Here is a 27,489-nt window from a genome sequence, read left to right as displayed (position 1 = left end):
TTTGACACAAATTTGAGTATCAGCTTAGAGCTCTGAGGAGGGGAAATGTTTCCTAGATCATAGTAACAAGGTAAGTAACTCAGATGGAAATATTGGTAAAAGAACAGTGAATTGCCACTTTAAGTCTTTGACAGGTTCAGTCTTGCCAGTTTCCTCTTCTCATTCTTCTAGAAAATTCATTGTCTGCTGATGTTGCACATAGGCAGGGATTTTTCTCTTGTGTTAGAATTTAGGCTGTTCAAGACACTGGCAGTCTATCTCAGTAAAACTCTAGTCTGCAGGGAATTTTTTGATCTTGAAAGACTAGTTTCTTTGTGTCCCTGTTGACATAAAATTAAACATTAACTACTCAGATGATTGAGCATAGTAATTAGCTTTGCATGGTTCTGACTTTGACAGCAACTGACTTTATTGCTCCAGATCCACTTGTGTTGTGGTGCTCTTTGCCTTTCCTCTGTTTTTATTGCTTGAAGAGCTGAAAAGCCATTGATGATGATTTGTACATTTTCTATGGCTTTTACCACTATAGGTCTTAACACTTCCCTTTTCTCCCTCATAGCAGGAAGACAGACCCCCTCTGACGTCTCTGCTCTCTAAACCAACACTCCCTACAGTTGCATCCTCTACAGATATGCTTCACAGTAAGCTCTCCCAGCTGCGTGAGTCCCGGGAGCAGTACCAACATCTGGACCTGGACTCCAATCAGACTCATTCCTCTGGCATTGGAACTACCCTGGCTTCACCCTCTTCTGCAGCGGCCAATATTGATGACTTGAAAAAAAGATTGGAGAGAATAAAAAGCAGTCGCAAATAGAGATGCAAAGAGACGGTGTCGCTGTTGCTTGGGGCTGTCTTCAGCTTTAGTTTACTAAACTAGAAGTCTTCATAGTTAAATGGCCTCGTTTAGGCCTAATGTATACAAACTGGTTTATGTATAATACAGTGGATTTTGGGGGGTTGAGTCATTGTGGCACAAGTATTTGTACATAATCTGCTTCTCGATGAGCATCTCTTTGACAATAGAAGGCTGTCTGTGTATTAGTTTTAGTGTACAGACCTGTAAACAACCATCCTCTTGCTCAGACTAGTTTCTCATGACTTGGGGTTTTTATTTGTAAAGTTGTCTTTAAAATCTTTTCCTAGTTCTTGACTCTTAGAAAACCTTTAGTGATTTCACTTTTAATTTTGTGAATTCTTCTCCATGTAATCCTTGAACTGTTGATTCTGTATGGACACATGGCATGAAGTAACTAATTTAAGTGTCTTTTGTAAATAAAGTTTGCATTAACTATACCAGCCTCTATAGGAACAGCAGCAGCTGCTGGTTAGAGGTCACTCTCTATTTCTGAATGTTAGTGACTGGGCATCTAGAAACTGAACTAAGCTGACATGAACCTTGGGGTTTGGATACACTGTAAGGAAGGAAATACACTGTCTGTGGGTGCAGTCCTGAGACTTTGCACTCTTCTATGAGCAGTAGTACACTTTTTATATAGTTGCTTTTTTTGTTTTGGAATGTTTCTGTAACTTGAAAATATTTAGTTTGCTGAAATGTTTATTTTGAATTATCTAGTCCTTGTGATGCCTTTACCCAGATTGTGGTCCCAGCTGAGGGAGCTTTTTTTGAGGGAGCCTGCTGCTGATGATATGGAATAGAGTAGCATATGGTCAGTGGACTCATTTATCCTGAACTCATCTGGTTAAGCAGTGTTCCTCATGCAGGTAAACCTCACTCACTACATTCTTTTTGCTCTTAAACATCAGATGTTACCATTTTTTAACTAAGACATCTAATAGAACTAGTCTGCAAAAGTTGTAGCCACTTCTTTTTTTTTTTTTATGAGTGAAGAGCCTTTTTCAGAAGCTCCAAATAATGAAGATTTAAGGCAGACACACTGCGTATCCTTTCTAGCCCTTTCATTTCTAGGGAGGTCGTGTATTTTCACTTACTGCTGCACTTCCATGTGAAAACTGGAAGTGTAGCATAAATTGCACATCTGTTCCATAGCTAGAACAGAGTTATTGAAGGGTTGGACAGGCAGGCTTAAAATAGCACACTTCTATGCTAGATTTTTAATCTCTTCCATGTAACTGCTGCTTTTGTTGTTTGCTATGTAGACCAGCAGTCTCTGCCTGAGAGCCATTGCTGAAACTGTCTTGCTTGATTACAGTAAAAACATGACTTTAAATTAGTACTTGTACTACGGATCTATGCCAGAGCTTCTGCAAATGTCTGAAATCTTCCTTTCACAGGACCCCTAGGCTGGGGTTGCAGTTGACATAATGCTGCTTGGTGCTTATGGTGAGTTTGCACACTGTGATAGCAGGTGATCATGAGCGTTCTCCATCCTGTGTTAACTGATATGATGCCATTCATTGCTCCACTGCCTCCATTTAGTAGTCATACTCTCCTCTCATAACCTGAAATGGGTGTGCACTTGTGGAACAGAGCTCTGTTACAAGTGGAGGTTTGGCCCTTATTGGTAAGTGCTGTGGTTTAGTGCACTTAAACCGGGGCGGTTTGTGAATAGTTTGTGTTGGCTAGAGTTACTGCCACTACCTCTCAATTACTAGCTGCTCTCTGAAGCTTAGTGACATTTTAATTAATCCATATGTTCCTTTACCATATTCAGCAGACATTCTGAAGAACTATTTGTTAATTAGCTCAGGATGTAAAACAGCAATGCCTGCAAACCTGCATAAACTATTTTAAATTCAAAGCTGACTCAGAAGTGAAATACAGGAATAATTGAGTAGCAGAAGATATAGTTGTTTTTATGAATGAGTTTTTGCCCTGTGTCTTTGTAGTGTTTGGTTGGACTCAATATCCTGGGAGTTCTGAACTAAAACTTGTGCACATAAATTAATAAAGCCTAATCTTTAGCCCAGACAATATTTAAATAACATTAAACTGAATTTTAAAAATGATTCTTCTGTATTGTTTGTAACAAGTCAATATGAACAGTGACTTTCTCCAGAAACTGTATGGTCCTGGTTCCCCTCTTTTGTCACAGATTTGATAGTAGTGAAGGGGTGAGGCTTAAAATTTAAACATTAGAAGGGCTAAATATTTTCAGTGTTCAATGTATGTGGTTATCAATGACTTTAAACAGTCATGAAACTTGAGATGTTGAGGTTTTTTTCTTCAGATTTCATTGAGATGTTAGTTTTTGTGCTTTATTTGGGAAAAAATGTCATGATTGTTTTAGTAGAAAATTGGCCGGTAAATAATTTGTATTTACTGCTGTACTTCTGGGTCCTCAGTGGTCCACAAATTCCTACTAAAGAGGAGTTTATGAAAGACTGAAGCTTGTTTTTGGAGAGATCCCGTTGTAACACAAGCAAACACCTATAGTGCAGGATGTTTTCACTGCAGGTTTTGACAATGACTACACAAATTGCTTCCTTCAGAATTTTGCTATGCAGGTGGAAAATACACAATGAGGACCCAGCACCACCTGCTGTGTAGGAACTTACTGGAAGTGCTGCTTAATGTATTCAAGCCACTATTCCTTTGTAGGATGAATTGCACACAGTGGTGCTGGTATTTATTGCCGGCTGTTGTAGTGTGAACAATGTTTGTCTGATCAAAACAGCTTCTAATTGCTTTACTTTTGACATTGGTGTCTTGTGGAATGCTACAGGTACTGTAGGGTGGTTATCTCTGGTACATACATGGATCAAAAACTAGAACAGAATATTAGTTGTCTTGAAGGGAGGAAAGGGCATGGTGCATGAGGGCATAATCTTGCTTGCTGTGACTGACAAGGCCGTTATGTGGGGTCCAAAACCTGTTGATTGTAGGTGATGGAAGGGAGGGGAATTTCAAGCACAACAGGTAATTAGCAGTATAGCTAGTGCTGTGGTACTCCTGGCTACTGTCATGACTTAGATACAACCACATCTAAACTCAGCATGAATAAAAGGAAGAAGATGGGTTTCAGAGCTTTTATTTTCAAGGGATAAGACCTTCCTTTTGTCAAGTTGTAAGGATATACCTTGTTTTACTTCAGGATCTTCTATACTTATGTTTTAAAGTGGAGCATTGTTGCAAAACTGAGACCAGGCAAGGTAAATGCTTCATCTATCGCCCTTGATTTTCGATGACTTTTCGTATCCACTTTTTCAGGCGGAATACGTGGGTGTAAAATCCATATTTGCCATCTCGGTCACAGCCTTCTCCCCATGAAACTATTCCCACTTGATACCAACGGTTGTCATCTGGGTTCTAAAGTAAACAAAAAATGAGATTGGCAGAAGGAGCAAATGACCTTGATGGAATCAGAGAATCATTAAGGTTGGAAAAGACTTTCAAGATCAAGTCCAGCCTTTGACTAAACACCACCATGTTAACTATACCACAGCATTAAATGCACTCTTTCAGTGAAGAAATTCCTCCTGATGTCCAACTTTAACCTTCCTTGGCTCAGCTTGAGGCCATTTTCTCTTGTGCTTTGTTTGACAGGAAGAAGAGGCCGAGTGCCACCTAGCTATAACCTCCTTTCAGGAGGTCTCCCCTGAGCTTCCTTTTTTCCAGACTAAACAAGCCCTACTTCCTCAGCCACACCTCATAAGACTTGTGCTCTGGATTGTTTAGCAGCTTGGTTGCCCTCTCAGATCTAAACCTTGGATGTGCCCCAGTCTGTTTAATGATGGATGCTACATTGGGATTCAGACTGGCACCTCCAACAGAGTTTGTTGGAGTAATTTTGTCTCTCCTCTTAAATCTCTAATTAAAAATTGGCCATCACTCATGCATCCTGCAGGTGATCTCCCAATATGCTGAGAGCTCAGTATAGAAATGAAGCTGGATGACTGCAGGATTGGTCTCCATTGCTCATCTTAGGCATGACCTGGGTTTGCTTCAACCACTCAGCAGTGGCTCAACTCTGCTGCTTTTTTTAGACTATGAATTTCAGCACAGAAACAAACCTATCTTCCTATGTCTTATAAGCTTGAACTTGTTGAACATACCTTCATTACAAAAGGTCCCCCACTGTCCCCTTCACAGGCATCTCCTCTCTTTAGCGCATCAGGACTGTAACCTACAGGCAAGAAAAATGGACATTTGACTGTAGGGGCAAGTGGCTGGTGTTGGCCATGTTTTCTTCAAGGTTTTGGGATAAATAGCATAAATGTTTTGGGACCCATGAAAGTGCTGATGCTGTTAATTCGGACTTCTGTTTTTCATATATGTTAAAATTCTAACTTTGCATCTGTCTTTGCAGCAGTCTTGAATCTACCCTCTGCTCTCATTCTTGTTTTTTCATCAGAATTGGTGTTAGTGTCAGTTGCACTGACACTGTACAACAGCTGTAGCTTAAGCTACTGTGCTTCTCTTGTCTTACAAACTTATTTGTAATAGTCTATTTTCCCTCTTCTTTTATTTACTATAGAGATTCACTGTTATCCCCACTTTTACTTTCCTGTCACTCAAGTTCTACTTTTCCTCTCCCCAGCTGTCTTCCTAAAGTATCACTATGAAGAGGAAGAGGATTTCATTCATTCCTGATAAACTGGATAGTATCTCTGCACGTTCCCATCACTCGTGTCTCCATTTTTTCTGTATGTCTGCATCTCAGCTATTTCATAGAATGTTGTTTAGAAAGAGAATCCATAAGAGCTCTGTATTTTCAGCATGCTTGTGTAATTGGCTTCCATCCTAACTAAAGCAGTCCCATGCATTTAGATGCAAGCAGCACAAATTTAGTCAAAAATCTCAAGACTTGCTTGTAGGAACTGATGAAGTCCGCACAAATGAAGAATATATCAGAAACTATTAAACTGGTACATAAATCCATACTAACTTGGTAACTTGAATTCTGTGTCCACTTCCCTTCTCACTCAAAAAGGGTATGATGCTAGAAGAGATTTAGGAAGGCAGGAGCCTTCAAAATATGTGGCCATAAGTATGAATGGGCTCCAAAAGCTAGTAGATAGGATAATAGGTGTGCAGCCTTTAATTTAGGAAGTCACTGAACTGCTCTGTACTAGTGAAAAGATAATTTTATTTGTGCTTAGTTCTCCCACAGCTGCTGCTGCTACATAGTACCATTAGACTAATGCCTGACACAGGTTGTTGTTGCAAACTTTATTCTTAGCTTTAAGTTCTCCAGCTTTCACATTTTCTGAGAGCTGAGAAATTTCTTATCAGGGGAAAGTTATTCTTTGTGGAGGGCATTTGCAAATTTATCAGAAAGTAATCTAGCTGCATGAGTCACACCAGGAGCTCAGAGCCCTTGACTTCTGTGGCAAGCTGTGCCTGTGACTCCAGTGTTACTTACCTGCACAGAACATGTTGTCGGTGACTTTGACTCTGGTGGATGCCTTGCAGGTACTTTGATCTACAATGGGCACATTGACTTGTTGCAGAACTGTGGGCAAGTTGGAGGGGCTAGTGGCCCATGTTTCTTTCAAGTTTCCCCAACCAGTTACCCTCCCTTTGTAACCTGCCAGCATCAGCCTGTGGAAGGAAGCACAAGTATAATTAAATGTATTGTAACAGCTTTCTTCTGCCTGGCACTCTTAGTGCCAATAGCCTTGAGAAGTCATGTTTTTCTCTCTCTCTCTTTTCCTCACCTCTGCACGACTTCTTTGGTAGGCAGGCAGACAGGATGGATGTAGTCACTGAAGCTGATGGGTCTCTTTAAGTGCATGAGTGCGATGTCTCGGTCCATGTTCTCTTTCCAGTTGTACTTGGGATGGATGATTATTTTATCCAACAGAGCAATCTTCTCTTTATTCTTTTCATATCTGAAATAGTTATGAAGGAAAACTCGCTGTACAGTAGCAGCTGAAAGTCTTCTGGAGTTTATGATACTCTCAGCTTTGTACCCTCTGAGACAATGCTGTCTTTACATAGGAGCACCCTTTTAGATTTCCCAGGCTTCCTTGTTCCCTTTCACTTCAACCTTTAGGATCAGCAAGAGAAGCAAATGCCCCATTAGATCCTATTATTGAGAGGCATGTGACATTAGTTATAATACTTCAGTGGATACTGAATGACAGCCCAACTCCAAAGTATCTCATTACTTCAAGAGGAAATCTAGTTCCTTCCACTTCATTCAGACTCTTACTTTGCTCTTACGTGCTTGCCAATCCGCACCAATAGGTCACTTGTACTTAAGTTCTTGTCCCAGGGTGGATAAAAAAGACAATGAGCAGCAGTCAGGATCCAGCTGTCACTGATAAGGCTGGCACCACACAGCAGCTCCTGAGGAGACTTTTTGTAGAGCATCACCTGCCTGAGAGATGAGGAGGAAGGAAGCCCGTTGCAGGACTAAACGGATCCTAGTGTCTTGCAGAAAGTGCAGATTTGGCAGTGAGGAGGAAACGGCATTGCTCTATACTGACAAAATGGAGTGAGTAGCTCTGTAGCAAGTCTTCCGTGGACATGTATATCCTCTGTAGTAGGCCATTTATTTACCCCATTTCTTTTACCTTTCCAGCAAAGCTGGAAAGAGGAAGACATGAAGATGAAACACACCAACACACTTGCTTTCTCCAGTGGTTGCATACTTGATTCAAGAGTTTCTTTCCAGCTATTTTAGTACTGCTCTGTCAGCCACTTGGAGAAGCTTTGATTAGAATCTATAATTTATGCATGCTGCCTAATATAGGGAAGCCCTTTTATTTCTACCTGCTTGAGCTGAAGAGAAGGAAAACACAATTCCCAAAGACTATGTGAAGACAATACTTGCCAGGGGGAGCTGCCAACTTCTGCATCATCCCCACCAACAATTCTTCCTGTGTAGGAATCCAACAGCTCCCTCTCACTTTTGTCTGTTATCTTTTTCTTCTCAAATAAAGGACGAGTGCCACAATCTGAAAAAACAAGGAATCTTGGCTTTGCTACTCTACCTGAATCACAGTGGAGAACTGTTGTCTGAAGTCAGCATGCAAAGCTGGAAGATCTTAGGAAGTGCTTACTAGCTCCGTGATTGGAACTGGATATTGACTTTTGAGAGTTCTTCAAGGAATTTAAGTATCTTCCCCTGCTTTTAACAGCTTTTAGCTAGCTCATGTTTCTGAGGAACAGTGAATGGGAAGAAGCTAGGTACAACATGTTTGCAGAGGGGCTATCCCTTCTGCAAACATGCTGTACTTGGAGTTTTTGCTCACCTGCTTCACCTGAACCAAAAGTTTTTTCATCAAAGAAGGGTTTGAAGTCTTTAGGAAGAGTAGAACGTCCTGATAGTCCCTCAGACTCTTGGTTCTCATCCTCTAGCGAGCTGTCTGAGAGATGGAAAGACAAACAAGGCAAAAGGTTTAAGTGTAGTTGCCATGATTATCAGCAATGTAAATGTTCCTTTCCCCACACAGAAGGTCTGATGAAGGAATGATGTTTTAAAACACCAGTGCTCTTTTTAATGTGCCTTGTCCACCAGTGTGAATTTTCAGGGAGAACACCTCAGAGAGGTAACAGTGCTATGTACCTAAGGCAGGTTAGTACACGTGATATATGAACAAACAAGACTCCCGTGTGCATGGGCACGTACATCCTTGTCCACTCCTCCCAGGCCAAGCATTTCATTCTACTCCTGTTATATGCCACTGCCTCAAATATGGGCCTACCCAAACCTAAGCAGATTTCTCACCGCAGTAGTGCAGATCACAGTAGTCAAAGTAGGGTGATTCATTTGTGACACACCAGGCACCCTCGTCATCTCTGTCTGGATTCCGACAGTAATTCTCCTGCAGCTCCACTTCTGGGTCAACTTGTTTTCCATGGAGCACCTCTTTGGCTTTCTCAGAGTTCCATGGTAGACACTTAGATCCAGACACAGTGACTGAGAGAGTCCCTGTGTAAAGCATGCCTTTCTCTGGTTCACAAGGTTCCATTGGTGCAGGTTCTGTGGCCCGTGGAGTGAATGGAACTGTTGTTCTGTCTTCACCTGGAAAGACAGAGGGCTGTGATTTAAGCCACAGCTGTGCACTCAGAAGTGCTATTAGCAAATAGTACCAGAGCCCCTTAGTAAAGCCTAGAGTTCCATGGGGCCTCCCAATATATTTAGGAACTCCACTGTGTTTCTATGCATGGGATGGCCCTCTAAAATATTGCAGTGTCAGAGATGGCTCAGCAGTATGTGAAGTGAGGCTGGCACTATTCGTCACATTTCTCTTTGTCACTAAGATATGAGGAACAATATTGTGTTCCCTTCTGGGGCATCTTTGAGAACCAGCTCAAGGGATGGGTAGGTGTCTCAGGCATCATAATTCTGCTGTATTAGCTCCTTCAACACCTTATTCTAAAATGCATAACTAAGCCATATTTGGGGGAGCCTTTTACTGTGATATTCTACTAAAATAGCAAATTTAACTTTTGCTAATGTCTCTAAATCTAATGATAAGTGAAAAATTTCCCTGCAAGACTTTTCACACTTTTTCTTGCAAGTGTCGTAATGACTGCAAGTTTTAAGCAGCATTTCCTGAAGGAGTGGGTACCCAATAATCTCTTTTGGCTGGGCCTCAAGGTGCCTTCTCCTTGTGCACAGGGGGAGTCCCCATGTGAAGAGGTACCCCATTTGACTATTCACTCTGGTGCACAACAGCCACTGGGCAAGTAGTATTCACCTTTATTGGTAGGGCTGCTTCTCTTTTTTGACTCATGTCAACATGATTATAAAAGATCTGTGCACAAAGGCTTTTCTAATCCTGCTACATCCATGCACACAGGAAGTGTAACTGTAAGATACTGCAGGTCAGAAATTAACTGGTGAACAGAGGTAGCACAGATGCCTGATGGCCTCATGAGGCATCTGTGCTACCTCTGGCATCATGCCTGGTGCCTGGCCTCAAAGCAGAGCAGTATTTCTTTTCAGTTTGTTAGATTCTGCAAAACAGAGCAATGGTAATGGCTTTTGAAATTTCAAAATAACCCCATGTCAAAAAGGTTGCTGACCTCTAACTTTTGCTTATGAGTTGTTGTTTCTAGTCTCTGTTTTTGAAAGAGAAACTTCTGCTGTGTGAGAAGGTTCTCTCCTTTACCAGTTCTTCTGAGACAGAGGCCAAGCCCCAGGGGAGATGGCTCTGTACTAGGGAGAAACGGGAATGTGTAAGTGTAGGGGGATGATCCTCCATGTTCAGTTCAATTATGAGAGAAGGGCATCTTCTCTTTACTTGAGATTGTGAGTATTAAACTGCATACCTCTACAGGAGAGAGTGTTAAGGCAGACAGTCAAGCACACACTGTAGTTATTTTGTCCTAAAGGTAGGAATTCAGACCAAAAAACATTATGACTCATGGATGTCTCTAATTTGAGACAACTGGGCCAGGATTTTGGGGTGACTGACTAGAAAATACTGTAGTACATTCCAGGGTACTGCTGACACTGGTTTTAATTTAGATCTAGATTAGCATAATCTAGAGAAAACAGCTCATTATGTATGGGCAACTCAGTGACTTTTCTTCCTCAGCTCCTTTACCCTTTAAGATGCAGCTTCTCTACTCCTACTGACCTCTATTCATGTAAGCATTCCCCCTCCTTAACCCTCTCCTTGACTGCCTTAGTATCAGTCTCAGTGCAGTGTTTTGCTGTGAGTGAAGGGCTCTCTGGAGTGCTGGGGCATACCACACACAGGGATGGGACACGCCTCCCGCTCTACCGTTGGGTCTCGGGTATAGCACCATGGGCCTTCTGAGTTGTTGTCTGGGTTCCTGCAGTAGTTCTCAATGAGGCTGGGATAAATGGTGGCATTAAATCTATGAGAGACAAAGCTGGTTAGGCTAGGAAGGAAGGACACCACAGAGAACTCTTAAAGAGGTATGCAGGAGATGAACTTACTTAGGAATATGTGGATATTTGCTTGTCCACACTTGACATTCAATCCCAGACTTGGTTTGGCTAATTGTTCCCTGATAGTTCTGGCCCAGCCCAAGAGCGCAGTTACCTGTCAAAATCCCAACACAGTGTAAGCCAGTCAGGAGAACTGGATGTTGCATTTTTCAAGGTCAGAAGTACCATCTCACATATCCCTTTAACTTTTGCTGGGTGCATGAGCCTGCAATAGCAGAAGCATCCTCTTCCTGTGAGAAGAGCACACAGCCTAAGCTTTCTCTGCTTCATCAGAGGGAGCTATCCCTGAGGGCTCTGTGCTTTGCTTTGGCTCAGAGAGGCTGCTCACACCTGACTGTGTCGCAAGGATAAGGATATTCACTCCATACTATTTCAGTGCACAAACTAGATTGTTTGTTGAAATGATTACTGGGGAAATAAAGAGTAAGACATAATTTCAAATTCCTCCCCTGGTATTTTTCCTTAAAATTAGATGGCTTCTCCAACATCAGTTTAATTTTTTTCTGTACAATTTCTGCAGGAAGCAAGTTCCTGGCACTCACTGTATCAAGGAGATTGAGGTCAGCATGAAATTCATACCTTCTAGACAAGCATCCAGAAGTGTCCTGGCCTTTCCCAGGCCCTGACATACTAGCAAAATAAGAAGAAAGAGACACATTATATGAAAGCAATCCAAATAAGCATCATCATTTAAACCAGTTTATCATCTAGGGACAAAACACAAGTGCTTAGCCCTGGAAAGTGAGCTCTTAAAAGAGGGAGCCATCTCTCCAGGATGGGACAGTGCATCCTAAGGAGTAACAGTACCTGCAAGAATCAAAACAACTTACCTTGGTATTTTGACCAAAATATATCCTGTAAAAAAGATGAAAAAAAATTAGGGACACAGAACATCAAACCTTTCTTGGCTACTGCTATTCAAACCAGTAAGAGAACATCCCATCACAACAAAAGACAAGACTAACCTAGCTCTGTTTATACCAATTACTATGGAGTCAAAGCAAAAAATGCAATAAAAAAACCACATTCCCACACATCAGACTCAGGAATCAAGACAATACTGTTGTTTCTAAGGAGACCAAAGATGTTTACAACCTTCATCAACCTGCAGAGCAAGCAGTGCAGGTAGTGCAGTGGGCTACAGTGCAGAAGTCCAAGCAGCTGAACCTGGAATTTCTAAGGCCACAGATCACATGTAGGTGTTGGCTCATCTCTGCCATGCAGCCTGAGGCTGATTGCTTTTGAAGTACTCCAAAGAGGTAGTGTCTTGCTGGCTTAGGCTCCTAACTGTTTATTTGTTGTTTTTTTGGGTGTGAAATTCTGACACCAGCCTTGGGGCTAGGAGCAAATCCCAAAAGGATGCAGCACAAATTTGGCAGAGTGAGTCTGGAAACCGGAAAAATGGGCAGGGTGTGCAGAAGCTCAAGGGAGTCTGAGGAACCTGCACTTAGTGTTCTGACTACTATGCCAGTGCTTCTGTGAGTGTCTGGGATAGCAGCTCTTATGTGTGTGATACCATGCTGAGCTAGTGGAAGGTGCTATTCAGGACCAATGGCACCTTGTCACTTTATGCATAGAGAGGGAGAGAAAAGAACCTGAGCTTTCAGGTGTAGTCTGTGCAGTGTCTCAAGGAGGGAAGCTCCCTAAGGAAGCCTGAGCACATGGGGTGTGCACTCATCAGCCTCATCTTTGGTTCACAGAATTGAGTATTACAACCCTGGCCCCTGGCTGTGTGGGCAACCTGCTGGTGTCTCCCTACAGAGGGTGGCTGGGGGATGTTTCCTGGTACGTACCGTCTGATCGGTGGATTCAAGGGCTTCGAAAGCCTCCTCATAACTGCATATCTCCTCCAAGCACTCTCGCTCCAGGTTTCCCTTAAGCATCTCTTCTAGAAATCCCTTGTTGGCACGTCGGTGGCGCTTGAGCAGTGACAATGCCTGCCCCTTTTCCAGGAAAACTATCAGGTCAGAACACTGCCAGTCAAAGGGCTGCTCACAGCCAGAGGGCACCTTTGTCTCCCCTTGCAGTTTCCAAAAACTGCATGCAGCTGATGTGGTGATCCCACAGCCCAGCCTCCCCCAGCCCAGCTTCCCCCAGCCCACCACACAGGGAGGAGAAGCCCTGTCAGGTCTACACTTGATGATCAGAGCAGGCTCTCTGGAATTCATCCCGTCACAGCTCCCATCACTTACAAGGAACAGAAGTGACAGAACACTGCTTCCTCAACAAAGCTGTTCTGTTATTTGCAGTTAGCTAGAGGTTTGTTTGCTTTGAGCCTGCTGGTGACCCTGTCCCCAGCCACTGTATTTCTGTCTTGCAAGCCTCAGACCACTGCGATAAGCACAGCTTGGTTTCATTTCATATTCAGAGCCCCTGATTTGAGACCTGGAGACAGATCTTCCCCTACACAGTAGTGGGTCCAAGAGGACTTAACCTCATGTTAAGAAAAGATAGTTAGAAGCTCTAATAAAAGGAGCAGTGGGCAGGAAGGTGACAGATTTTGTATGACCTAAAGTTTCAATAAGAGACAGCTGAGGAGGCAATGGAGAATTGAAGTCACCTAGGTCAGCTGAGAAACTATCCCCAAAAGCCCGATGGTTATGTTAGACTTGATCCTGGACTAAGCCACAGTCTCCTCCTGCCATTTCCCAAGTGATTCATAAAATGCACTGAGTTGCTGTCACCAGCTGACAGATGCAGCTGCATCTTCCCATGTTCACTCCATTCTCAGCACCCTTTTGCTCCCAGCTTCAAGCTTTTAGCCTCCTGACTTGAGGAAGAAAACTTGCCACCTGTATTACCCCTGGAAAGAACTATTCCCGTCTTCCTCCTGTCATCTACTGGGACTTCTGCCCTTGAGTCTTACCTCCATCATGGGTCAAGGTGAGGTGCAGAAGGCTGGAGAAGAGCAGGCCCCTCAGTATGCTGGTTTTGGTCTGCGCCATGCTGTACAGCCCTGGCTGCAGGGGAATTGCAAAGGAAGCAGAATAAGCAGAGTCTCAGCCCTGCTGGGTTAATATTGAACCAGAATGAAGAAACAGGAGTCCAGGTCGTGGTGTGTCAGGGACAGCGGGACTCTTATCCCTCCTCTCTTGGCATCTGTCCCTCCTATCAGAGCATCTTCATTTCCTTACTTAACTTCCTATTTCATACTTAGGAAGATGGCATGAGTAGCAAGAGACGTTTGTCCCAGAGAGAGGTACCTCTGCCAGCTCACAGCCATTCCCTCCAGAGAGCATGCTCCTTTTCCCTGGCTTTGCTCCTGTGCAGCCGATGGCACCATCACTGCCTCCCCACCATGCTGGTTCAGGTCCCTGCCTGACTCTTCTCAAAGGCTGTACTCAAATGCAGGAAGACTTTGAGACCTCCTTAGCCATTCCCAGTCCTCCTCTTTTTAGCTGCAAGCCCCCCTGATTCTCCCTAGTGCTCAGTTTTCTTTCCTTCCCGCAGTTATCAGCAAGCTCAGCCTCAGCTATTTTGGCACCACAACGGCACAGTTTCAGTGTTCCTCCTTCTCCCTTGCCCATGACAATGAGCAGAAAGGATGCCTTTGACAGCCCAATTGGAATTTAAATTTTCCTCCCAGTTAGGTTAGTTAGCAGTGCCATTGGCAGTGCATTCTTCCCAATACCTCATAATTCCCAGCTGAGTGGAGGAGGATGAAGCAGCAGGAAGGCTGGGTTCCCGCTTTTCTTCCCCCATAGTGGAACATACTAAAGTCTATCCAAAAGGAAACAGAAACTCTGACAAGCAGGGAGCTAGCACACCCAAAACCAGCCAGGAAAACAAGGGCTTCCAGGAACAGGGAGAGAAGAATGGTCTGGATGTCATGACATCAGCTATTAAGTCAGGAAGTGGACTACCAGAGCTGAGAAGGCTCTAATGATTGCTACAGCAAGCAGACTATTGGCAAGAGTGGAAAAACAGGGCAGCATGGGGGTAGTCTCAGGAATTGCCACATGGAACAAAAATGCTTCCTGCCAGCAGGGAGCATATTTTGTGCTGTGCCTCTGTGCAACTGATACATCTGTAATGTTTATCTCCATAGAAGAGTGCAAATATTAGCATTAGGGTGGCTGAGCAATGACTCTGGACACTGGTACAAAGAGCAGTTGCAGAGGCTTCCTTCCTCACATAATAAGAGTATCTCCTGTTCTCATCCACACACATCTCTACTCCTTGCTATGGATTTTGGAGAGACACCTTTAGGAATGGCTGGGATTCTCTGGATGGAAATGACCTGGGTGGAGAGTGTGTGAATGGGATTAGACGCAACCCTAGAAATACCCATGCTACTTAGCAGGGGAAGCAGCATTTAGGCAGAGAGCACAGGCAGAGACAGGGAAAAGCACAAACAAGAGTGGTGAGGTCAGAGCAGCTGCTGTGTCCCACACAGCCACCTCCACTCCTAACTAGAGGAGGAGCAGCTTCCATCTCCTCAAGCACTTTCATTTCTGCATCTCTGTCTCTTCCTTATAATAACCAGGCAGCATTTACACTGAAGCTTAAGTCAGGGTTGTTATATTTATGCATAGATTTTTACCCTCGTCTTTCCTTTAAAGGAAAGGTCTTATCACCTTCCCTGGGATCATGCAGAATATAAGGCTAACTTTAAGCAGCAATACAATTCAGCAGTTAAGCTTGGTTATCAGACAGGTATGAGTATCTTCTAATACCTACCTATGCCAGCTTCCTTAAATGTTACTTCTGCTCTGGTTCCTACATTTATTTTGTTGCTTTGTAATTGGAGATTTTCACTACATCCTGGGGCACTTTCCAGCCCTTTCTTGTGTCTCACAACAATGTTAGTAATTAAAGATGCTGACTCCTCACATTGTGGCCTTCCTCATTCCTTAATGTGCTTCTAGGGCTCCTCTCTATTTCTCCCATTCCTGTGGTTAGCCTCTGCAGCAGCACAGCATGCATCAGCTATCACCTCTCCAGGGGTGTGACTTCCACCCCTCCAACATTTAACTCTTCCATTCCTGCAAGCAAGTTTTTATAATTTCATTTTCTTTCTGCCTTCACTCACTCATGGATGATGGATGCTATTTTCTTTCTTAGGACAAGAGAGTTAAGATACCTTTATCATCCAGAGTGACAGTTTGTAACACAGTTAAGAGTTTCGATCTCTTTCCTTCTATGTGTTGATTCATCTTTTTAAGTAAAAAAAGCCTTTGGCAATTTATTTTTCCTGTGTAACTACTTTTTCAACTTTCAGGGAGCAGAATATAGGGGGTTTGGCCTTGGCCCATTTTCTTTGACCTTGGCCTGTGATGGATAGTTTGCTCGTTTAATAGTTGAGGCATTTATCAATCTCTTCCTAAAGGGAGTTATACAGTTTAATCAAAGCAACACCTTGGATACAATCACAAAGATGAAACCCTTATCCCTTCACACAGGGGTTCCCCTGTCCCTGAGGGCCAGAGAGCTGCCAGATGGGGTCTCCTTCCCTTGCAGCCTGTTCCTTTTCATTCAAACATCTTGGTCAGGTTCAAGCCAGTTTACAAGTTGGCTAGGGATTGAACCCTGACTGTGGTGTGAGATTTAAATGTAACACTTGTGTGCATGCCTGACACCTGGTGTCACCCTGCCAGCAGGAAGGACTCCAATCATCCAAAAGATCTTGGCACTTGTCACCCAGGAGTGTTGCAGCAGCACCCCAAAGCTTTGGTGAAGCCCTGCCAGCATGGTGGACTTCATTACCCAGCAGAGCTGTGTGCTCGCTGCTTGAGCCTGTACTGGTAATGGGTGCACAAGATCTCCAGCCAGCTGGGCAATCCACGTGTCTGCTGTCCCAAAACTTAACCCTCACTGGCACCGAAAGGCAGCATGCTGTGTAACTGCTCCCCATGCCAGCATATGGCATCAGGCAGGCACACATCCTTCTCCTTGCTATCCTTCTTCCCTTCTCACCAGCATCCTGACAACTGCACCAAATGTAATGCACTGGCATGAGGGCTTGTTATGGATTCCAATAAAAAAGGCACTCAGAGCCTACAATGCAGTCATTAAAATACCATTTACTGGACATAATACAAGAAAGGGTATGGCATTAGATAATCCCACATTCCTTCAGATGCTGCAAAAACCAAGCTAAACAGCACTGCACAGCTATCCAGTCAGGCCACAGCACCCTGTACAGATCCTATCCATGCTGAGGTTCACCAGCACCATGGTCTTCAGTGCTTTTATAGAATTTCCTAGGAGTAAACAGATTTATGCATCATTTTGCTGTCAAGAAAAAGGTTGTTCACATGAGAACATGCTGCTTCTAAGACAAAGACATGGTGGTGGCATCACTACCAGGGGCCCATGGGAATCACCTCCTGGTGAAACACCTCCTCTCCTCAGAATTAGCCAGATAAGTTTATCTTGCAGCCAAGTGATACGTGCAGCAAGGCACAGACATGCTCCCCCCTACTCAGATCAACAGTCAGGTGAACAATGTTTCTGTGAAGACCTCCTAATTCATAATTGCTCCTTCTACTTCTCTCCTGTTACCTTGGGATAAAGAAGCAGGTCAGCTATTTAGGCAATAGGGGTCTGGGTTCTCCCTGCCCCTTTCCCCCATTGCTCCCCCTTCTCTCCCAATTCTGCTGTGACAGAGGGCACACACTTCAAACACAGCACATGAGCCCAGCTCCAGTGAGAACATTCCGCAGCTGTGTCAATATTTGAGTTTGGATAGGCACCAAAGAGAGAACAGTAGGAAGCACTGCACCTTCAAATACAAGCCCCCTCACATGCATGTGCTCCAAGCACTCAGGGAATACTTAGCTCACATGCCCCTCTAGAGAAAATAATTAAAAATTAGGACACCCAAAGGTTTATCAACTGAATTCACCTTCCATCTTTACATCACATCAAAGTGTCATGGATCTCACTCTAGCACCTTGTCTGCAAACATGTCATAAAAGTTAATGAAAAAAAATTTAAACCACAAAGCGCAGCTTTTAGGAGTGTCACATAACTGCATTCATAGCACCCCAAAAGGGAACTATACCACTTATGATTCCCTGGTGCCTTGTGCAGTGGGCATAAGAAACGCAGAGAATTTAAAGCCACTAAGCAAGACTAAATTAAAAAAATAGAGGAATTGCAGATGTTTGAGAGGCATAAAACAGAGAGCAAAAATAGCTAAAACTGAGGATTCAGCAAATCAAAGTGGTGTTCCTATAACGTGGAAAGAGTGCAGAGCAGGAAAGTCTGAAAGACCTGTTAGGTCTGGCATTGTCAACTCTTCCTAGGAGGTCAAGTTCACATAGCTGTGCACTTCATTCCTGCAACAGGACTAATTAACGTCAGCATGCCTCAGTTGGCAAACAGGGACTGAAGAAGATGCAGCAGTGGGGATATTGGGATGTAGTTCTGGCAGTGCTGTCTTTTAATGTTTTGGTGCAGGGGTAGGAGAGAAGGGGAAGAGAGGAAGCAAGAATGTGTGAAGAGAAACAAGGAAAAAAATTATTGAACCCAGTATGAATGTGGAGAGGAAATGGACAATCTTCTGAGCAGGGATGAACTAGTCAACCTTTATGTGGAGAGGTGAGGAGCCTTTCAGCTGGGGACATTGAAAATTGCACAGTGAGACACAAAACTATCCTTTTCATGTCCTCAGATAGACTATCTAGTCACCATAAGCAAAAGAAACTGACAGCAAGCAAACCAGGTGACAGCAGAGAAGGAACATTCAGCCCTAGCTCCAAGGCAGGACTTTGCTTCTGCTAATTGTGAAAAATGCTCTTAATATTACAAGCTACCTTGTAAACACTTGGAAAGCTGCTTACCAGTAATGTCTGGCACCAGCATGAGCTTCAAATGATCAGAAGCGTTGCTTAGCTCCAAGAGTAAAAGCCCAGGAAAGTGCTTGAATAGCAGCAAGTAATTAAAAAACTTGAAAGGAAGGCACTGTTCAAAGTCACTGCTTTGAGACTTTTCCTGCCTTCCCCACAGTGCACTGTCACTGACTGACAATGTAACACAGGCAGAACAGAAGCACTGCTCATTAATGCTGTGTCTTCTCTAGGAAGTTATTCCCATCAACAGCCAATGCCTTCCCTGTGCCAGGCCCAGCATGTGGCATGTGTAGGCTCATAGCTTCAATGAGCAGCTACTGCAAAGACCCAAGTTTATACAGGCAGTTAACCCCAAGACTGCTAATTCTGCCTGGTGCTGAACCACAGGGCCTTGTTGCTAACAGAGAGATGAGAGAGCTAGGTTTTATTTTGGTTTTTTACCTTCATTTTCATAAGTACAGAAGACCAGCCAGGGCATGTTGGGACAGCCAGGTATCAGTCTTGACCTCTACCACTTCTGCCATGTCTCCTGAAGCCCATCCCCTCCTGGATGATGGCCACATCACTCAGTGAGGCCTCATCCTGCACCATAATGCATCTGTCCTCAAGCTCGGAGAGGATGATTTTGATTATATCATTTGCTGATGGACACATAGCTTTTGTCCCATGTGCGCCAGGATCTGGGATCTGCCTTTAGACTGGTAAGTAGCAATGCAGTGAGTGCTGGCTGTGATCAGCAGCTCAGCCTCACTCACTGGCCTCAGCACCTCCACCGCGAGCAGGGTGAGCCCTGCTACAAGCCCCCCCAGCTGGCCCTTTCTCTGTGGCTTCTTTCTTGCTGCCTCAGGTAGGCCCACAGCAAGTGAGGCCACTGTAGTGGCGAGTTCCTCAAAGTTCTTTTACCACCTTGTGGGTGAGCACATGGTGCACAATGCTCTGGGGAAGGGCATAGCCCATGCCACAGAGCTCACATTTGCAGGGCTTGCCAGCCAGGTGGGATTTCTGATAGCACCACAGCTTAGTGGCCAGGGTGTAGGACTTGCCGCACTGCTTGCAGGTGAAAGTGCACTACCCCATGTGCAAGCACATGTGGTTGCACAAGGAGCTGGAGTTGGCCAGGTGACACCCACATATGGCACACTGGCACCCCTTGGGACCAGCTGGGCCAGTCCCAGCAGCCAAATGGATCTCCCTGTGCATGCAGAGAGAGAGCCAGCATGCAAAGGCCTTGCCACACTGCTGGCAGGACAAGGGGTGCTGGCCAGTGTGCAGGGCCTGGTGCTCCTGCAACTCTCCTCTGGGGCACCAAACCTTGTTACACTGGGTGCACTGGAATGGCCACACAGCCCCGTGGGCCAACCCATGGGTCTTGAAGCTCCCTTCTGAACTATAGCTCTTGCCACACTCTGTGCACAGGAGAGGCTTTGTGGCCAGGGTGGACAAAGTGGTGCTTCTGGGGGTGCAGAGCCACAGGAAGGCTTTATCATACTCCCTGAAGCACCACCTGTGCTCGATCATCCCCTTTTGGGACAGAGATTTTAGAGGGGTGCTTGGGCTGCCAGAGTAATCCTCCACCAGCTGTGTATACTCCTTCTGCCACTCGGGGCCCTTCAGTAAGCCCTTCCCCCATGCTGTGGGAAAGCCAGTTTAAACGTTTTGGAAGCTTTGCTCTCACAAAGCTCTGCAGTCTCTCCTTCTGTAGGACTGGGCTTCTGAGGTTTCTGCCCAATTGTCCTGCCACCAGAATCCTTCAGGCACTTCTGGAGTGGCTGGCCAGAGCATGCACCTTGCATGGCTTGCCAACCAAGGGAGCACTGAATCAAACTCTGCTTGACGGAGATAACAGATCCAGGTCTCCAGGACTTGCTGCCTGCTGTCCCATTTCCACTTTTTTCTGCTGCAGATCTGGGATCTACAACCTTATCCAATTATTTTTTCCACCTGCCACTGGTCTTAATGGTTGAGATGGGCTCGACATGCTGATTCTCAGTCCCCAGCATGCTGGCTTGTCATGGCTCGTGTTTGGAAGCTTCTTGCAGCCTGTGAAAATATTTGGTGGACAGCCTGCTAACACAGGGTCACTGAGGACTGTGGTTTCATCAGCTACCACCTTGGAGACCTCGGGATCCCCTGCACAAACACAAAGGCGTGATGGGTGAATTAAGGCTGGCTGTTATGTTGACATGACTGCTGCTGGATAAGAGAAAGATGAACGCTGGAGATGGATACTCTGCTATGCAGTAATGCTGGGGCTCTGCCATGAGAACCATCACTTTTATGATCTTTTTCCATTTTAAACTGGGGAAGAGGGACGAATCTCCGATTTCTCACTACCGACAGTACCTGTGCAGCATTCCTATTGTTTCACAAGTATTTCTACGACGTATCGCCATGACTGGCATAAAACAGGGCGACACGCTCTTTTCTGGGCTGGCAGCTCCTAAGAGCGATGCACGGTCCGGACCGCCGTCCCGCAGGGGTTGCAGGGCGCACACATGCCGGGGCGCACACCCAACGCTCGGGAAGGCCGGGCCGCTCATCCCACCCACTCTGGGCCTCGGCACGCACCTACGAGGGGCTCTGCCTGCGGGGGTGGCCCGGGCCCCCGCGCCTCCGCAGCCGCCCCCTCGGCCTCGGGCGCTCCGTGCCGGCGGAACACTGCGAGGGAGCGGCGGACGCGCCCGGACGGCGGCCGGCAGCGGGCGGGGCGGGGCGGGATTCCCCGGCGGCGAGGCCGCGCTTCCGGCGGGCAGCGGTGACAGGCGGGCGGTGGCGGTGGCAGGTACCGGCACCGGCGGGGCGGCGTGGGGTGCCCGGGGAGCGCGGCCGGGCCCAGCCTGCAGCAGCGGGGTCCGGCGGCCTGTCCTGGTGCTGCTGGGGCGGGGGAGCGGCCCGGCGGCTGGGCTGGGGCTGAGGCTGAACGGGCCGGGGCTGGGCCCGGAGCCCCGAGCGCTCCGCCCGGGTGTTGCCGGGCTCGCTCTGTGTGAGGGAGCGGCTCGGTTCGTCCGCGGTGCGCGCCTGGCGGGAAGAGCGCGGCTGGTGAAGCGCCGCGGGCACCTGGGCGGGGAGAGCCGGGCCGGCAGCCCGCGGTGTCCTGGTCACCGCTGACCGGGGCAGGCGGTGCAGGTACCGCCGGAGCGGCGCCACCGTGGCTGCTGCTGGCTGCTCCCGACCTCGGCGGCTGCGGCTGGGCTGGCGCTGGGGCCGGCTGCCATTAATCCCGGTGCCCAGCAGCGGGGGGGGGGGGGCTGATACTTGTCCTGCCTTCAGGCGATTGGTGTGTACTAGGGGACCTTTGTTTTAACAATGTAAATAGTAAGTCCGTGAGTCTCGTAAGCCGTCTTGAGGTTCCCTCAGGGGTCTCCCAGGAGATGAGTCGAAGGGAACGGGAGAGAACAGATGTATAGTGGAGGGGGTGATGAGGAGGAGGAGGGCTGCAGCCCCCGCAGGGCTGTGTGTGCCTCACTGCCTCCCTCACATGAGTCCGGGGTGGGTCCTGCACGGCACTGAGAGCAGCTTCTGTACTTTGTGCAGCAGCTCCGGAGAGGACACTTGGAGAGTTCAGCACTTTTGCCCTCAGACCCTGCAGAGAACCAGTAAGGGGAAGTTGACTCCTCGCTAGCGTGGATTTCCAGCGGGCACGGAGGTGGCCTTCAGTAAACGGATTGAGGTGACTGGGGAAGGAAGGCTGCTCAATTAAAAAGTTGTTGGAATAATGAAGGAGCAAAGGGCTTCCCTGAGCAGTAGTGTGTCTGTCCTGAGTTTACTGGTCATGGTGAGCCAGGACAAGGTCTGGCTCTTGACCTCTACGTTCTTTCAGGGTAGTGCCAGGGTAGTGATCCTCTCGGTGGTATTATCAGTCTTGATGTGAGGGAAGACAAGGGGTGGGCTCTGTGGGTGAGTCTCGGTTCTGGACCTCATTCATGCACGTGAGTACCCTGGAGGTCTGCTGCTGAGTAACTGCTCCCTTTTCTTTCGACGTGCTTGTTTTTAACACTGTAGCAAAGTGCAGGGCCTTGATTGATGTGTATAGAAAAAGCGACATTGTGCAAATAGGCTGAAACTGGGAGGAGGTGTGGATGGCGGCAAAGTCATAAAAATAATCCCGGAACCAGGATTGTGTTGCATCTGACCATTGCTTGTTCATCTTGCATGGAAGAAGAGGTCACTTGGCTTCTGTAATTCTTTATTGTATGTAGAGCTCCAGGGTGTGGTAATATATGCATGGACATATTTTGAAGTGTAATTCACTTCTGAACTAATAGTACATCTGGAAGAAAAACAGGAAAAGGAAACTACCAAGCAGGTGTAGCTTAGAAATAAGTGATAGAAAAATAGTGAAATGAAATTGCAGAAAAAAATAGTTTTCATGAACAGCAGCCACCACGATTTCCTGGGTATAATGTGAATGGTCTTCCTTGGGTAAATTCTGGATCTTATATAAGGAATCTGCAGTTCAGAATTTCTGTGAATATTGTATTTTAATGGTTTGAGTTCTCTCCTTTAGAGGAGTATGCTGTTCTCCATCACGTCTCTCTTATCTAGGAAAGTTAATTTTTATTACACAGCAAGTGTTCAGGTGTAGTGCAGTTGCAGAAAACATACTTAAATACTTGGAAAAAAAAGGTACAGTTGGGTCTTTAGAACTTGGCAGTAAGTAAATGCTTCTGCTGCTGTGTGTGATTCTTTAGGTTTTAAATCTTTGGCTACAACTTTTGCTTTTCAAAATCTAGGTGTGTAATTTTTCTTATCTTATTATTTGCTATATGGAGTGTACCACTTGCATCTTGTCATGACATTTATGTAAAACAGATGCAGTTTTTAAACAGAATTAAATCTGTTGAAATGCTCTTTTATTGTTAAAAACCATGAAATGTTTTAACGAACACTTTACTCATTTTAACAGCTATATCGCCATGATACATATGGACTTTCTGTTTAAAGACAGATCCTTAGGGATGATTTTTGAGTACACAGGGAAGCATCTCATGCAGCTGCACTATTGGAAAGTGAAATGTATATCCTTATATGAAGATCCTCAATTTGTGTTTTACATGATAACTCCAGTTCTCTCCTTCTCAGAGCCTACTATTTCCCAAGCATTTAGAAGATTTCATGTCCTAAACTGCTGTATGGTTATCTGATGTGAGATCCTGTGCTTTTGCCTTTTGCATGTTGGGAAAGGGCTGGAGAAAAATCTGCAAAATCTTCTGGGGCTCTCTGGGTACTACAGTATGGTTCACAAGAAGGACCTGAAATCTAAGAGGTCTTCTGCTCTGGATCCTGCTTCCATTAACACCATGGAGCAGTAACCTACGGCCAAGGAATGGAGCTGGTTGTGAAAACTTCATGAAGGTATCTGGAGAGCCTTGTCTGTTTTTCCAAGGGGTGAGGCCAGAGCACTATCCACTGGGCTCTTTTTGCAGTGTGGATCCTACTAACAAACAACTTCCTTCTTCCACATGGTGCCACACTAAGATTAATTTTATGCCTCAGGGGAAATCCCCCAGTGCTGTCTAATAACCTGCTCTTCTGTCTCTGGACAAGTGCTGCAAGTTGACTGTAAAGCCGAGTGGTGAGTGTAGGGACAAGTGTAGGGACACTTGGTGACTTGCTGGCCCTATGGCAGTACCATCACTGCTCTCTGGGGGGATTTGGATTTGGTCCCCAGGTGTTTCAGGACTCGTCTTTGGGGAAGTGGTTGCTACCGGGCATCCCCAAGAATCTCCCATGAAAGGCATCTCAGTGGATGGCAGTAGTGAAATGTGGGTCCTCTGTCCCCACTAGGGCTGGGAAGTCCCTGAGAGCTGTGAATGCTGAGAGGCTGTCCTGGGGAGCTATGAATGCTTCCTCAGCATGGAGCACTGGCTTTTGGGGCTGCTGAGCTCCTGTGGGAAATGCTTTAAGCTCGCTGAGTCATAGGAGTCAGTGCCTGCTGTTACCATAGAAATCGGATCAGCTGCTAGGGGTGGGGAGTCCTGGTCCCTGGCTCCACTGCTGCGTGGTTCCAGCATGAGCTCAAAGTGCTAGGGAACCTAATTTCTTGCTCCTTGTCCTGTTGATATCAGACTAGGTCAGGCAGCTCTGGCAGCCCTGACCGGAGGGCAGGGAAAATAATTTTGCTTGGATCTTTGCATGGCTGCAGTGGTGGGACCCTATGTGTCTGATGTGTTGTCTTGATGACCTGCTGTCTGTATATGTCATGCTCTTTCGTATTATGGGAAACATTGCATTTGATTAGCAATAGCTTTCAGTCCTTTGGGAGCCCTGGAGAGGTGAAAACTGGTTGTAAACTGGTGAGTAGCAGATAAGGGAGGATAGGAAGTAAATAATAAGCTTGGAATGGTCCAAAGGGAGAAGAAAACCACTGAATATCCAATTTCCTGTGCTCTCAAAATGCATCTTCAAGCTTGGTGGCAAGTATAGACCTGAGCATGGATGTGACACCTTCCAGAGCTCAGTCTCTCACAGGTTTTGTCCTCTATGCTCAGTCTGAGTAACTGTTTCATTGTTTTCTCTGCATACACATTCAGGCTCCAGGGATGGAAGATGCAAAACATCGTCCCCCTCTCCATTCTGCTAAAGGAAATAGCTTTACTGCAAATATACTTTTCACACTAAGGTGTTGTGCCTCCTCAGATGATCTTTGAACCCTTTGCTTTCCTTATAAAGAAAAATAAGCCACAAGCATTGCTGTGAAACAGTGCTGCAGAGACTCTTGCTGATGCAAGATGTCACTTGATTTTTCTACACTTCCTCTTGGCTTGCTGCCTGCTGACCACTGAATTACTGTCCACATGGTCAGTGTGAGCAGTCCAGATCTACATAGTTGTCCTTTTTAATGTTTCCTTGCTTACTTCCAGGAGACTGAATTCAGAGGATAACAGCAGCTTCCCAAGGATTGTCCTTAAGAGTTGGTACTCTTAGGAGGTCCTGTATGCTGTGCTAGCTCAGTCCCAGCTTTAATGTATCTTCTGCTTCAGATGAGAGTGAGAAATATTTGCAAACAACAGCAAACGCACTGAGCTGTCTGTTTCTTGGACCCTCTTAATTCTTTAGTCTGCTTATTGCATGCTTGGTGAAAAATACTCATTCAGGCAGTATGGCTTTAAATGAAAGAAGTGATTCCTTGCTTCTAGCTATTATGTAGGAGAAAGGATTTACTGGGTGATGCTGAAAGGAGATGAGGATTCTATGTGTATTGTTCTCCGTTTTACTAGCTCCGCCTAAAAAATTCCTGTTTTAAGGAGCTGTTCACTTCTCTGTTCAGATCGAAGCACACTGAAGCACGCACTTCAGTATTGTTGAGAGCTCTGGTTCTCCATTGTGGGGAGAAGGAGGGGGGTGATTCTTGGGAAAGCTTCCAGTACTGGGCCAACTGTGGAAACAGCCGGGCTTTGTGCCAGCTGTTTGGAGGGAGGGGGAGCTCAGAGCCATACAGGGAGTGTATCAGGCAGGGGCTGGTGCAGCCTGTCGCCTTCTGCAGAGTCCTGGTGCTGCTTCTGTTTCAGGAGAGAAAAACTGTTCTGCCCAGAGCTGTGGTCAAGCAGAGATTCCTTGAGAGGGTTGGTACAGCTCTTGATGGCCTTTGATAGCAATTGGCGTGAAAGAATCTGATATGTTGTGCCTCTGACAAGGAGGAGGAGGAATTCCTGCTTGTATTAAGGAGGAGGGGACACAATCTCTGGATAAGTAAGGATGAGGGAGTATTGGGGGGAAATCGGTGAGAAGAGGAAGTGTCTCTGTGGGGAGGTAGATTTGTGATCTCTGTGTCTCACCTAACAATCTCTGTAGTCTGTGTTCTAGACACAGCGAAATAAACTGCGGTGTTTGGGGACCATGGCTACAGACCCACTCACGGATCTTCAGGATGACCTGAACTTGGATGATACCAACCAGTCCCTCAGCCAGCTCAAACTGGCCCCCTCCATAGACGATAAGAACTGGCCATCAGATGAAGTCCCTGCTTTTCCCAAATCAGGTAAGTATCCTGCTTGTTTGGGATCTGGGTTTTGGCCAAAAAGCAGTTGTTTGTCTTGCAGCATTGTGGTCATATCTACATATACAGAGAGCTCCAGCTCCATCTAAAAGCTTTATAGATGTATTAAACTTGCACCACACCCAAGTGAATCAGCCTCAGTATTGAACAGCACTAAAAAGTGCAGACCAGCTGCTGTAAATATGCTCTTCTCAGTCCTGTGCCTGGCTGCATTTTGGTGCTGACAGAATAGATGTGCTGTAAATCTTTGAGTATGCTCCATTATGGTCTCTTGCAGGAGAGTTTGGCCTTCTGGACTGGAATGGTCTCAAACTTCCATCTGGGAGGTGGGGCTGGAGATCTGAGTTGTTGCTCTGAAATCCTGTGCTGTGAACTATGAACAGAGAGGTCAGGAAAATTAGCTCAAGGATATATAGTATGACCATCCATCAAGGGACTATGTTAAGATCCTCCTTTCCCTAAAAAGCCATGACCGTGTCCTTGGGTTTTGTCTTTGTGAATATTTGTGACATATTTGAACATTTGTTTGAGAGAGTGTACATTCTGAGGGACACATATGGATCTCATAGGACTGAGAGGACTCTTCTGAAGTCATTGCTCAGAATTCTATGTCCAGTCAGAATTTCAAAAGTGGGTTTTCAAGGTGTATAGTTGCATACATTAGTCCCATGTAGAAGTGCCATTTTTTCTTATACTTCTATCTTTCTGTACTTGCCAATGTGCTCCAGATCCCTTCTTCTGATTGCTTGTTTCTTGTACTTTGTTCAGATGACTCCAAAGGCTCCCCTGAGCCTGTCACTCACCTGCAGTGGGATCATCCCTACTATGATATCGCCAGGCACCACATTGTGGAAGTGGCAGGTAGGAACCTTCCTCTTTTCTCCTTTGATGTGTTTGC

General features: G+C 45.7%; 4 protein-coding genes and 1 pseudogene across 15 annotated transcripts in view; 2 read left to right on the top strand and 3 right to left on the bottom strand.

The window, feature by feature from the left end:
- Positions 1–2,928, top strand: part of CKAP5 (cytoskeleton associated protein 5) — a 54,520-nt gene extending 51,592 nt beyond the window's left edge. For 3 of the 4 annotated variants that reach the window (XM_071427460.1, XM_071427457.1, XM_071427458.1), the window contains one exon: positions 560–2,928. In XM_071427460.1, coding sequence (XP_071283561.1) covers positions 560–814 — 255 coding nt within the window. In that variant the 3' untranslated portion in view covers positions 815–2,928. The remainder of the gene's footprint in view (positions 1–559) is intronic. The other variant, XM_071427459.1, reaches the window with a different exon arrangement.
- A 1,112-nt stretch (positions 2,929–4,040) lies between these two features.
- On the bottom strand, positions 4,041–13,809 carry F2 (coagulation factor II, thrombin). Its single transcript, XM_071427461.1, has 14 exons — positions 13,663–13,809; positions 12,590–12,753; positions 11,627–11,651; positions 11,376–11,426; positions 10,785–10,890; positions 10,572–10,702; positions 8,598–8,894; positions 8,122–8,235; positions 7,697–7,824; positions 7,077–7,240; positions 6,580–6,753; positions 6,285–6,463; positions 4,975–5,045; positions 4,041–4,228 (listed from the first exon to the last, which is right to left on the bottom strand). The coding sequence occupies exons 1-14, from the start codon at positions 13,739–13,741 to the stop codon at positions 4,085–4,087; spliced, it is 1,827 nt and encodes a 608-aa protein (XP_071283562.1). The 5' UTR covers positions 13,742–13,809; the 3' UTR covers positions 4,041–4,084.
- A 5,232-nt stretch (positions 13,810–19,041) lies between these two features.
- On the bottom strand, positions 19,042–19,660 carry LOC139590625 (zinc finger protein 408-like; the record flags this gene model as incomplete). The annotated part of the gene is given in 4 exon segments (XM_071428376.1): positions 19,042–19,122; positions 19,124–19,278; positions 19,281–19,482; positions 19,484–19,660. Coding segments are annotated over 4 exon segments (615 nt in total), but the record flags the coding sequence as incomplete, so codon positions are not given.
- On the bottom strand, positions 19,661–21,132 carry LOC139590624 (uncharacterized; annotated as a pseudogene).
- The window catches only part of ARHGAP1 (Rho GTPase activating protein 1), a 26,201-nt gene continuing 19,837 nt past the window's right edge, over positions 21,126–27,489 (top strand). The window contains exons 1-5 of one of the 9 annotated variants that reach the window (XM_071427448.1): positions 21,127–21,374; positions 22,127–22,262; positions 23,777–23,947; positions 26,387–26,573; positions 27,360–27,452. In XM_071427448.1, the coding sequence (XP_071283549.1) occupies positions 26,432–26,573; positions 27,360–27,452 (235 nt within the window). In that variant the 5' untranslated portion in view covers positions 21,127–21,374; positions 22,127–22,262; positions 23,777–23,947; positions 26,387–26,431. Of the gene's footprint in view, positions 21,375–22,126; positions 22,263–23,776; positions 26,574–27,359; positions 27,453–27,489 lie in introns of all 9 variants that reach the window. The other 8 variants (XM_071427449.1, XM_071427454.1, XM_071427446.1 and 5 more) reach the window with 8 other exon arrangements.

Source organism: Agelaius tricolor, unplaced genomic scaffold, assembly GCF_023055355.1.
Source record: "Agelaius tricolor isolate 1412-34295 unplaced genomic scaffold, bAgeTri1.0.p SCAF_5, whole genome shotgun sequence".
Classification (NCBI taxonomy): Eukaryota; Metazoa; Chordata; class Aves; order Passeriformes; family Icteridae; genus Agelaius; species Agelaius tricolor.
The sequence above is the reverse complement of the archived record's forward strand: the minus strand, read 5'-3'. Positions and strand labels throughout refer to the sequence as shown.